The sequence below is a fragment of the Echinops telfairi genome, unplaced genomic scaffold (assembly GCF_000313985.2).
Source record: "Echinops telfairi isolate 266 unplaced genomic scaffold, ASM31398v2 ScPeMD7_7469;HRSCAF=8507_0, whole genome shotgun sequence".
Lineage (NCBI taxonomy): Eukaryota > Metazoa > Chordata > Mammalia > Afrosoricida > Tenrecidae > Echinops > Echinops telfairi.
The window spans coordinates 70,083,729-70,096,690 of record NW_022111372.1 but is presented as its reverse complement, the minus strand read 5'-3'; the positions used below and the strand labels follow the sequence as shown (position 1 = coordinate 70,096,690).

Genomic DNA, 12,962 nt, shown 5'->3' with positions numbered 1-12,962 from the left:
TAGAATGCCAATTTAATAGAAGAAAGTATTCTTGCATTGAGGGAGTACTTGAGTGGAAAAAGCCTCATTTTTATGGAGGGCCTGGTGGAGTTGAACTGCTGACCTTGAAGTTAGCAAGTTAGCAGCACAACACATAAGCCACTATGCCACCAGGGGTGTTTTAGGACGTAACAGAAACCCAAATATTTGTGGAATGAGTTCATGAATACAGAAACCAAACAACAACAGAGCTAAACTCACTGCCATCAAGTCAATTCCGATTCGTAGAGACCCTCTAGGACAGAGTAGAACTGCCCCTATGGGTTTCCAAGGTCAACTCTTTATGGGAGTAGAAAGCCTCATCTTTCTCCCCAGGAACAGCTGGTGGTTTTAAATCGCTAACTGCTGGGTTAGTAGTCCAATACATAACCCACCATGGTGCCAGGGCTCCTGAATTCATGAATAGATACTTATAAATCATATCAAGCATCAAAGTTCAGGGAGCAGGAGAGAACAGTAACCACCCCATTGTAGGGCATCAACGACAATACCAACCAATAAGTCTTCTTTCTAATGGATTATCTTCAGGCATCCTCACAAAAGCCCTATGACGTAGATGCCAATTTCATCCCTATTTTAGAGGTGAGGAAAGCCAGGCTTAGAGATTGTAAGCCTCTCACCCAAGGTCACGCAGCCAAGAGCTCAGAGCCCAACTGCGATGCTCTTCAGTCAGTCTGTTCTCTGGGGCTGCTGAATTTTAACTACTGTGCTGTCTCCTCAGGGATTGAATTAGAAAATGCCAGTCACATATTTTCTGCGCAAAATTAAAGAAAACCAATACATCAGCTCCAGCAGTGAATGGCTTTAATGCTGTTTAGCTAGTTGCTTTGTGGATTTAAAGTGGCAACAAAACAGTAGGAGTGAGCCAACTCCAGGGTTATTAAATTAGAGTCAAGTCCCTGCCATTCTGAGGGCTTCCTGGGGCACCATGCGCTCTCTAGATGGTGTTCCTGGACCTTGGCCTTTCTGACTGCCTCAGGCTCACCCCACAGAAAGGCTAGGGAGGTCACCCCTTTGCTCACTTCTCCCCACTTTCTGAATGTCTCCGTGGCATTCTCTGAGTTGGTTGTCAGAGGAGGCAGTGTGGTATCATGGCAAGAAGGAGCTGCAGTGTTTAGAACGTGGTTCTACAGACAGACACAGTCTGGCGCTGCAGATTCTTGACCTTGGGCTACAGGGAGACCATCTGAGCCAACTAAGGTTTCTTTGTACCTCGATGTCCTCATCTGCAATGGGGGGTGGGGGTGGTGGTGGTAATGGTTGTGTGTGTAGGGAGAAAGCGAACAATCTATGGAAAGCATCTAAAATAGTTCCTGGTACTACAGAGTCGGGGTTCAATAAATGTTTACTTGCACATTCTTAAAATTATTTTAGGTCATCAAAATGACAGCTGGAACAAAATGTGCACACTGGATTTTTTTCCTTTTGGAAAGCCCACTTTGGTCTTTCTGGACCTCTGGCTCTAAGGCTCTCATTTTTTGCTCATTGGTCACTCTGGATGAGTCATTCCCAACCATTGGTGGCTGTACCTTCTGCCCCCAGGGGATGCTGGCACTGTCTCAAGAATCTATGGGTTGTCACAACTGGGGAGAGGGAGAATTGCAATTGGCCCCAAGTAGGTAGAGAGACCAGAGGTGCTGCTAAAATCCTTATGGGACCACCTTCCACAATCAAGAGTTATCCAGCCCCAAATGTCAAGAATGCAGTGGTTGAGACCCCAGTTATTGGTAATACTACTAAAAATAATCACTACTATTTGGCTCACAGTTTTAATATGCCAGACATTGTGGGAAGCCCCTTTTCACAATCTCATTTGAATTTTATAATCCTATGACGTAGGAGCTGTTAATCCCTTTTGTGTTTAAAGTTTAGCCAACATGCTCTGGAACATGTGTCAGGTGAGTGGATTTCCACCCCAAGCAGCCTGATTCAGAAAGCCACAGGTAACCCTCTCTCCAAATCTGTCCCTTCATCTCCTACTTCTATCACTTGCTCAAAGTTTCTTCTGTGTTTCTTTTTAGGCAGACAAGCAAAGGACTAAGCATACTTTTTTTTTTAGATTTCAATTTTTGAGTAGGTCTATCAGATGGTATTGGGAGAAAGATGGGGCTTACTACTCTCACAAACCCATAGGGGTCTTATAGGGTCACTATGAATCGGCAACGGCTCAACGGCTATGAATAGTAGTAGATCAGATGGTAGCAAGCTTGTTGCCAAAGCCTTTGTTAAAAGAGTTCTCTGAACTGCCAAACACTACTCTTCTCCAATAGGGAATGCAAACTAGACTGTGACATTATAAAAGAGCATCAACTATGTTTTCTTTTGATAACCCCTAAAAGTGAATTTTAAATGCTCACATATGCCCATAAAAAATGGAGTTTTATTCAGACCCAAACAAATCAATCCAAACTAAACAAACAAACAAACAAACTAAGGAGCTATCCCAAGAGTCTTAGACCTGGAGAAATGTGTTCACCAAAGGTAGACACTCCTGGGAGACGGTTCTCGAGCAGGACGAATCTCTCAGTTGTTCACCACACAGCAGCTATTCACTAAGTACAAGCACGTGTGGAGCCCTGAGAAACAGGTATTGGGGATACAGAAGCCACTGAACTGTCCTCAAAGACTTTGTACTCCAGTAAGAGGTGCTGCTGTCATCTTGTTTCCAACAGAAAGCAAAATCAAAGTAGGTAAGAGAAGTGAACGTTAGATCTTGAGTCATAAAGTTAATAATGAAAATACAAACCTAAGTACATAGACAACAATGCAAACTCATTGATGTTTCACTTGGTTAGACACAGTGCTAGATGCCTTCTAAGCACAGAATTATTCAGTCTTCACCATGCTCTGTAAGCCAGTTACAAATGCTCTGATTGTACAAATGAGGACATTGAGGTTAAAGGCGAAGCTGGGTTTGGTGAAGTTCATCTTCAGGCTCAAGAAAGTAATTTCCATCTTGCTTTTAGTTCGTGTCACAAAACCAGAAGAGACGAGTGAATATGGATCCCTCTCCTCATTTTGTTCAGAGGAGTGACATTAACTGAGAATCTGATTACATTTCCTGTGGATTGAGTGAGCCACTATGACTACCAGAGCCCAGTTTGCTTAGCTGAGGCATGGGAAGAGACAAAGCGCTTTCCCAGTAGAGCTCTCGTGAGGCCTTGCTGAGTGAATGAAGAAGGACTTGGAGGCAGGGGTTGGGGCAAAGAGTGGAGGAGAGACAATAAAGGAAACGGACAAGAGAAATTGTCCAGGGACAATGACCTGCATAGATGACAATGCCAATGGCCAGCTCAGTGTTTCTGATGGTACAGCCTCGAAGCAGAAGACTCTCACTGCCAAAGCCAGTCCTGGTCTTATCAGGATGCTCCCTGGAATAAGGAAAAACAGAGACTGGTTAGTCTTTAGTTAATGTCACTAAACTGGAAGTGTTGCTTGAGTGTGATCGTTCCCTTCCCTTCCAGGGGACGGATCCCCACTCTGAGTCTAAAGCCGTTCACATTCAAGTGGACTGGTGCTTCACTGAGGAGGCCTGCATGGAGGTTGGACAATCAGGAGGCAGTTATACCCGCTGGAGGAACCATCATGGAGCCACACAGTAGGCAGGGAGCAGTGCTAAAAGCCTTGGCTTTCGTTTTCACATTCAAAATGGCTGTTAGGCCAAAATGTAGGGACCAGGCTGGAGCTGTGCTCTCTGTAGGACACATCCCCATGCTCATTCACATAGTTGCTGTGACCAGAACTGCACAAGATAGTTGCCCAAGGCCAAGAAGACCCCAAAGATCCCCTCTTTCTATGCCATGAGCAGGGCAAGGGCAAGTCATGACTCCTCTTGTTCTGAGATACAGCACTGGGTCTCTCACCTGTCCTAGACTTCCCAGCCCAGTCTCCTGAGGAAAAAAGAGACCTCACAGGAGATGGACAGGGGTCTTGTGTCCAGATTACTAGGAGGCCATTTAAGCCAGAACTTCCTCCTCCAGCCTGAGAAAAACACTGTAGTTTTCCACCAAACACTAGAAACTCCCATATCCAGGAAGCTCCCACTTATTACCTGGTGCCTGGCCCTTATTCTACCTGGATGCTATCCCTTTAGGATTTTCAGGAAGTTTTACTCTAATTTTCAAAACATATGATTCAGAGAAAGGGTTATTGATCTTTGAGGATGTCTTCCTCGTGACAGTTCTTCAATACTCCATTTCTCTTGGTCTGGTCTTGCATAATGTTAGCTTCAGGACAATTTTATAAGATAAGCCATGTTATCATACTCACTTTTTTGGATAGGGAAACAGAGGCAAGCTCATAGAGCTAGTAATGGTCGAATGGGATTTAAGTGGAGGAAGTCTGACCCCCAAAGTTCTGTACTGCTGCTCTATACAGTTTTCAATACTAACAATTCCTTACTGCATTTATAAAGTACATTTAGTTACATGACATAATTTGACTCTCAGAGCTCATGGAAGGTAGCAGATGATTACTTTTATTCAGGAAAAAGCTGAAGCACAGAAAGACTGGGTTATTTTCCCAGAACCACACACCTACTACATGGGACACGATAGGACTTGGAAATGCAGGCCATTGGCACCAAACCTAACGCAATTTCATAGCAGTAGGCTTCCCTTTGGGAGCCCTGGTGGTGTATTGGGCTACACATTGGGCTGCTAACCATAAAGTCAGCAGTTCAAAACCACCAGCAACTCCAAGGGAGAAAGATAGGCTTTCTAATCTCATAGAAAGTTAGTCTCGGGAGGTCACAGGGACAGTTCTATTCTGTCCTGTAGGGCTGCCTATTAGTTGAAATGAACTCAAAGGTAGGGAGGTTTTTCTGAGAGTTCCCATAGTAGTACCTCATTAACTGACCCTGAACCACAGAGCCATTTCCACTTCAGTTATTCTCAGTCTACCAAGGAGGATGTCTCTGCTTGGTACTGGTATGTCCCTGACCACCTACTTACCTTACTCTTTAGCATAGTGGATTTGGGCAAGTAATAGTCATTAGGAGAGCAAGACAGTGCCTTTTTTCTTTAATCCATACATCCACCCATTGTGCCAAGCACATTTGTACATTTGTTGCCATCATCATTTTCAGAGCATCTTCTTCTTCTTCTTCTTCTTCTTCTTTTTTCAGAGCATTTTCTTTCTGCTTGAGCCCTTGGTATCAGCTCTTCATTTTTTCCCCTCCCTCACTCATGAAACCTTGATAATTTATAAGTTATTATTATTATTTTTATGTCTTACACTGACCAATGTCTCCTTCACCCACTTTTCTGTTGTCCGTCTCCCTGGGATGAGAGTATATGTAGATCATTGTGATCGTTCCCCCTTTCTACCTCCACCTTCACCTTCTCCTCCTGGTATCATTACTCTTATTATTGGGTCTGAGGGGCTTATGTGTCCTGGATTCCCTGTGTTTTGAGCTCTTATCTGTAGCAGTGTGCATGCTTGGTCTAGCCAGATTTGTAAGGTAGAATAGGGGTCATGAGGGGAGGGAGGAGATTAAAGAACCAGACTCTAGTTGTAGGAAAGTTGTGCATTTCATTGGTGCTATATAGCACCCTGTCTGGTTCGTCTCTTCCTTGTGACCCTTCTGTAAGGAGATGTCCAATTGAAAGACACTACTTTGACTCAATTGCACTAATGTTTGCTGTTATCTTCTATGGATGGCAAGTAACACTGGCGTCCCACAGGGCCAGAGATACCACTTTTTCTTTAGGAATACATTTAAGAAACAAATAAGTCTATAAAAATTTGTTGGAAAAAATATAGATGTTTTGTGAATATGATACAATTCTAAAGCTGAAACAAGAAGGGCTGCAGTTTAAGACATACCAAGGAGTGGGGCTGGCATTGGGCCGAATATTGGGCTAATGAATCTTGCTAGTTGCATGTAGTGGAAATAACATTTTTTATGATGCTTTCAAGTGAGACTATACAATAAAGACTTCTACTGCTCCCAATTGTAAATGTTCCTTTTTACTGGGTAGTAGAAAAGGATTAGCTGTCTCATAGCGATGGCTGCTCTGTTCAGTGCTCTTTGTTTATGGGATGCTCCGTGTCAGTGATTCTAGTGGAGTGTTTCTCAACATTGGTTCTATTAACTATTGGGACTGCCTGTTTTTCCATTGTGGGGACTGTCCTGAGCGGTGGAGGAGATGTAGCAGTATTTTAGGCCTTCACTTACTAGGTAACAGATGCACCTCCTCTGCTCTGTGATGCCAACTGAACACCTCTCTAGACATTGCCGCTATCTGTGGGGGTAGAGAGAGGCAAACTGTCCTTAGATGACAACCACTGCTCCAGAGAGAAGAACAGAGGTCTAAAGAATCATTTAGTGAGTTTAACCTTGAAAGGTAACTAACTGTCGCTCCTACAGAAAAAGCAAAGCAAAGTTTCCTAACTTTACTTAGGGTTCTCTCTGCATGTTGTTAACAAGAAATAAACTTTCTCAGGTTCCAGATGTCGTTTGGCCATTTCGAGAACACATGCTTCCCAGCTGCAGGGGAGAGATTTACAAGTCGCCCCTGGACATTAGATACTTACATGTAGCCCTTAAATTTGTTGAGGTTGTTGTTGGGTTTCTCACACACAATGGTATTGTGGAAACGTTCCGGTTCGAACGGGGCCTCCTACAGGAGAGAGGACTGAGTGAGGTTATTAAGTTAGAGGGATGCAGTTTTAATAGCATCATGGGAAAGTTAATCAGGGCTGGAACCAGTGCAAATAAGGTAATCCTCGCATTGTCATGCTGTGATCATTGTAATGTGTTAAAAGAAAAGTTAAATCCCCACTAAGGAGGAAAAAGTAGATGCAAATGAAAAGTTGGATGGAGGCCCCTGTCCTGGATGCATCTCTCGGGAATCCCCAGGCCAAAGTCTCTAGATCAGCCACGCCCAACAGAATTGATTGTGAGGACAAAAATGTTCTCAGTCTACGCTGTCTAATGTGGAAGCCACTAGCCACATGCAGTTATTCAGCACTTGAAATGCATGAATGAGGAATTGATTTGATAATTTAACTTTAATTAGAAAATACATTTACAGTTTGATTTAAATATGGCTCATAAACAGCTATATTTAACAGCACATAGAAAGATCAAAAGAAGGGATTATAAACCTGGTTACCTAGAGATAACTACCGTTAATATGCTTATGCAAATAATACTTACAGGCTTTAATATATATATATGCACACACACATATTAGAGACTGGTGGATCTCTTCCAGTCAGATGGCCAAGTAGGTTGAAATTACCATGGGCATTAGAAGGACAAATAGAGCTCTCTTGGAAGAAGTAGGGCTAGAATACCACCCTCTTCGAGTCAAGAATGGCAAGACTTTATTTAACATACTTAGTACGTGTTGTCAGGAGAGACCAACAAACAAGATGGATTGACACAGTGGCTGAAGCACTGGGTTCAGATATTGGAACAGTTGTGAGGATGGTGAAGGATTGGGCTGGGTTTCGTGTTGTGCATGTTGCTATGTGCAATGGCACCTGACAACAACAACATCAACAGAGACTGGTGGAACCCTTAAGACCAAGGCCCTTAGTCATCACCCTTCAAATCTGCAACTGAACTCCCTCTTGTGGCTCCATTTTCAGTCAAACAATAGCGAGGTCTGTAAAGGGAACACTGACACTAATGAAGTATGCACATATTACCAAAATCAACTGTTGAATGTCAAAAGTACAGCACTGACCCTGGGACAAAACTTGGCATGGTTAAGAAAGAAGGAGTGGAAAAGGAAACACCGGAGGCAATGGGTTATGCGATATTATTAAGAGGGGATTGCAATCAATGAGAACAAACAAAATGTATATGAGTGGAAAGCTGATCTCTGTAAATCTTCACTTGATTTACAATGAAAAGTTAAGAAATATATGTCCATTTACATATGCATTTGTATGTGCATACTTAAGTACTTCAAAAATGAGATTTAGTTTTCATATGTCTTGAGTATGTTTAAGTTATTAAATTCTTCTAGATCTTGACTAATGTTTGCATGGAGAGTCATTGCATGAATGCATCCTATTTCCTTTAGATAGGGGATGTTCACATTTTTTCTTTTTTACTATTAACATTTTTATTGGGAGCTTTTACAGATATTGTAACAATCCATATTTTAAGGAGATCAAGCATAATTTTACAAAGGCTACCACCATCACTTTCAATACATTTCCGTTCTTCTAGAACTCTTTGAGACCAGCTCTCCTTTATCCCTTCCCTTCCCCAATCTATCCCCCAGGAACCCGTATTGTTATTGTTACACTATATATTATTATTTGCTGTATCCAACACCATTGCTGCATCTGTTCACCTGCAATTCTGATGTTCATTCCCCTCGAGTGGGGTGGGGGGTACAGTTATCATTGGTTTTACCATTATAAAAGATGGAGAAAAATAAAGCAGTTGTTAGTTCTATGGAGTTAGTTCTAGCAGGGTTTTCAGTGGTTTTTACAGAAATAGACCTTTCTGTCAGGACTCTGAGTAGACTTGATTCTTCAACCATTCATTAACACCTGTCCACCCAGGAACGCTACTGGAAAAGCAGTACTAATGAGACACAATAACTAGCATTTACTGAGTTTTTACTTCTGGCAGACACTAGGCCAAAAACATTATGTGAGGGTTTTTGTTTTTTTTTTAGTTTATCATCATGTATATGAGATAGGAATTTTAATCACCTCTTTTCAAGTACAATCCATCACTGTTGAGCTGGGTTCCAGCTCATGGTGACTACAGGACTGAGCAGAACTGCTGTGGAGTCTCCCAGGCTGTACATGTGTAAGGAAGCAGACTGCCGCACCCTTCTCCTGCCGAGTCTCTGGTGGGTTTGCAATGCTGCCTTTGGGTTCTTAGCCGAACAACTTAACCACGGTGTCAACAGGTCTCGGTTGTGGTGGGAAAACAGTCTTAGAAAGGTTAGCAGGCTGTCCACTATCATACCATGGCTGGATTTAAATTTGAGTCTGACTCTGTCTAATGATAAATGGAGAAAATATTGAAAATTTCCAAGATTTCATTTTGCTTGAATTCATAATCGATAAACAAGAAATAAGTCAAGAAATAAAATGCTGCATGATATTGGTCACATCTGTGGCAGCAGACCTCTTTAAAGTGCTAAAGAGCCAAGGTGTCACTTTGAGGCCTAAACTGCACCTGATCTAAACCACGACCTTCTTAACCATCTCAGATACGTGAAAGTTGGACACTGAATAGGGAAACTGAAGAAGAGCCCGTGCATGTGAGTTGTGGTGCTGGCAAAGACTATTGAAAAGCCCCAAGCACCGCCTGAAGAACAAACAACTCCGTGTGGGAAGGACAGCCAGATGCCCTTGGCAGCCAGGATGGTGAGACTTGGTCTCACGTACTTTGGACATGTTTTCAGGAAAGATCAATCTCTGGAAAAGGACATCATGCTTGGTAAAGTAGAAGGTCAGCAAAAAAGAGGAAGGCCCTCAGCAAGATAACCGACACAGTGGCTGCATGGATGGCTCCAGCCAAAGAGTACGTGTGAGGATGGTCCAGCAACAGGCAGTGCTTCCTTCTGTGGTACACAGGCCCCCGTGAGTTAGAACCGACTCCACATTATCTGCTCTTTATCAGCACAGCACATGCCTCAGAGGGAATGTTCCTGTAGATACGTATTTAAAACCCATCCTTAACCTTTCTTCCATTATTTAGGTATTAACACTGTACAATTCCATTCTTATAGCTCAATGGGTAGGGGAACAGGACGGTCAGAGGGGAGATCTTGCTTTCTAAAGCTACCCCACAGTAACTCATGCTCAATCCTTAAAGCCCCAGTTTCTTCATCTGTAAAATGAGGCTAACACTGCATGTCTGTCCCATCTCATACGTGCCTTAGGAGATAAAAACCAAATGAATACGCTTTGTGTTATGTAGCATGCTGTGAAAATAGTGAGAAGCCCTGTTGGCATAGTGGTTATGCACTGGGCTGTGATCCTCAAGGTTGGCAGTTTGAAACCACCAGGGAGAAAGATGGGGTTTTCTAGACCTGTAAACAGTTAGTGTCAGAAGCTCACAGGGGGCATTGCTACCCTGTCCTATAGGGTCACTCTGAGTCAGCATCGTTAGTATGCAAATAGAAGACCGGAGTGCTAAAGGTGGACCTGGAGAGTTGGCGAGTAGAACTTTAGCACGGGGAGTGAATTTATCCCTGCGAATGTCAAGGTACAGTTGTCCAAAGGGACACATTGATTCAAAGAAATGATAACATTTTTCCTGGGCTTTGTGTAAATATACTGTTTGTCAGATCTATGGGGGGCACCACCATAAATCAACTCTTCTCTCACTTGAAATAAATGACCCATCCAGGAGTTTCTAAAAATACGGCCCTCTCCCTGCAGGTATCGATTCTTTCAGGGACAAACAATCCGAGATGAAGACAAATCACGCTGCAATTTGTCAGCTGATTAAGCCGTGCACCTCCCTCCTGGGGCCACACTACTTGGCTCGTTGCTGGATGTCTCCAGCCAAACTCAGTTCTAAGATGAGCTGACGGTCCTGCCGCAGTGACCAAGTCCTCGTGGTCTTTCCTTTACACCTTGGAGGGCTGGGTGGATCCTGACGATGGTGAAATTTGAGCTACTTGTCCCTCAGTGGGGCTGCCCAGCCACCTGCTTCCTTGGTCCCCTTGTCTTCCTGGCTCTGGCCTCGGGGCCCCTGTCTGCCTTCCTCTCCTCAAGGAGAGGTGGCCTGCTGTCTCTACTGCCTCTCTCTGGGTCTCACCCTTCCCTGTCTCTGGTGGCCTATACACAGGGGGTGTGGGTTGTGCTCTCTGCAGAGATAAGCAGGCAGACAGTTCTTGATTCTTTCATTTTGTGTGTGGGTGGGGTGGGGAGGGTGAGCACTCTTTCTGTGCTTATATCCAGTCACCCTAAGGTGTCTCTCTTCCCCACCACTCAGTTTCCACACAGGGGGGGATGCCACCGTCTTCTCTCTGTTTGCCTGCTCCCCTCAGCTTTTAAAAGGCCCTGCTTCTCCCCCAACAGCTTTTCTTCCCAGCTTGCTTCGAAGGTCTTTGTTGTAGTTCACGAATCCCTAGTGATGCAAAAGCAGTTGTAATATACAAGTGCATCACTCAGCCACTGGCTGAAAGGTGGGTGGGCATGACTTTCCCAGAGGTGCCTCGGAAGACCCACTTGTGGATCTGCTTCTTCTGAAAGGCCGCAGCCTTGAAAACCCCACGGGGCTTTCTGCTTTGCACACACAAGCTCACCATGGATGGGACTCAATTCAACCTCAGCTACCAACAAGAGCACCTCACTCACTGCCACCGAGTGGGTCCTGACTTCAGAGCAGAGCTGCCCCTGGGGGTTTCTGAGATGGCACAACGTTGCACCCGAGGCAGGGATGAGGAACGTCGGAGCGTGTGAGGCTTGTGACATCATCCACACCCACTAGCCTTACAGGCCTCCCCAACGAGAAGCTCCTCCTGCAGGGTCCTTAGGGGCGAGTTGATGAAGTGTTTGACCAGCATGGCCAACCAATGATGCTCTAAAGAACTAAATCACTCCTGGCAAAACTAGCCCAAGGAGAGGCTGGTGTCTTTGAACTACTGACTTTGCAGTTCGCAGACTAACACATAACCCACTATGCCACCAGGGGTGCTATTTATTCGCCATCCTCGTTTTCCTAATTCATTTACTTGAGCCCAAAGTCAAGGCATGGGGAGTGAAGAGTTGTTAACTCTTACAAATCCTTGGGAATTCTTATTTTGTTCGGAGTTTTTGATTTTTTCAACAGAGGTGGTACCAAAAGATCCCATCATGAAACCTGCCCCATTCAGTTAGGAACAGTCCCCGATACAGTCTTAACCTTGATTCATGGCAATAGGACAGCTTCACTAAGGGAAATACTTGGGCTCATCTAACAAAGAAGTCTGGTGAGTTGAAGTCCTTGATTCCAATATGGGTCAGATGGGTCACTCTGTCATCCTTTAAGAATTTACTGAAGATAAAGGATGTGGGAGCCCAGTGTAGTTCAGGTCAGTCGATGGTGGTACCTTTGAAAGCAAAGGGCCGTGGACCACCTGTCGGTGTGAATAACCTTTAGAGGTCAAGGCACCCCGAATGACCTGTGGAAAAGAACCAGCAAGCCTGCCAGCTTCCAGGGCCACTGGGAAATCCTGGGTGGAGCCACCAGGCTGACAAATGTTCATGTACCTAAAACAAACCCGTTCTCTTGCTCTGGCCTCAAGTATTACTCTTGTAGGATTATTGTCTACTGTCCTATAAATGTTTTTAAAGTTGAATAATGCATGTGATTAAATAAATGTACAAGTGCATTTTTGAAAATTGTTTGTAGTGGATAGCTGTTTACTGACTATTTATTTTCCATTTCACTTTCCTTTCATTACAACCCTCTAACTTCCTTTTGGGAAACTGCCTGGACCTTCCAATTCATCTTCTGGATGGGATTGTAAGTCAAGATACATTGCCCGTGTGTGGGACTTAGATGACTTAAAGTAGGAAAGAGAAATCATGAGACTATCAAGTAATATCTGCCACCCATCCTCCTCCCTGATACTAAAGTGTCATGGTTCTTGTCATTTCTGCACATGGGTATTTCCATTTCTGTTCTATTTTGTGGGCCATATTGTGAGCTTCTCCCACCCTGAACCACACTCTTGCAATATTTCTGTATCATGTAAAGTTATCCAGCCTTGTTTCTGTTGCTGTCAAATGAGGCATCCTGATCAACATGTGAGACCTATTCAGTTCTGTGGCCATACGAGATGCTTTCCACTGCCCTATTAAGAAACTATGACAAGTACTTAGCAGTTTAATTGTTTTTGTTAGTTGTTAGTTGCTATTGAGTTAGCTTCTACTCATAATGACCCTACGTTCAACAGAACTAAACACTGCCCAGCCTGGCCGTCTTCACACTCGCTGGTATGTTG

At 43.9% G+C, this 12,962-nt stretch overlaps 1 protein-coding gene across 1 annotated transcript in view; it reads right to left on the bottom strand.

Annotated features, from left to right (window-relative positions):
• The window catches only part of ATP10B (ATPase phospholipid transporting 10B (putative)), a 349,229-nt gene that overhangs the window by 81,889 nt on the left and 254,378 nt on the right, over nucleotides 1-12,962 (bottom strand). Inside the window, exons 6-7 of the mRNA XM_004697118.2 lie at nucleotides 6,577-6,662; nucleotides 3,304-3,410 (exon numbers count right to left, since the gene is read on the bottom strand). Of these exons, the coding sequence (XP_004697175.1) occupies nucleotides 3,304-3,410; nucleotides 6,577-6,662 (193 nt within the window). The remainder of the gene's footprint in view (nucleotides 1-3,303; nucleotides 3,411-6,576; nucleotides 6,663-12,962) is intronic.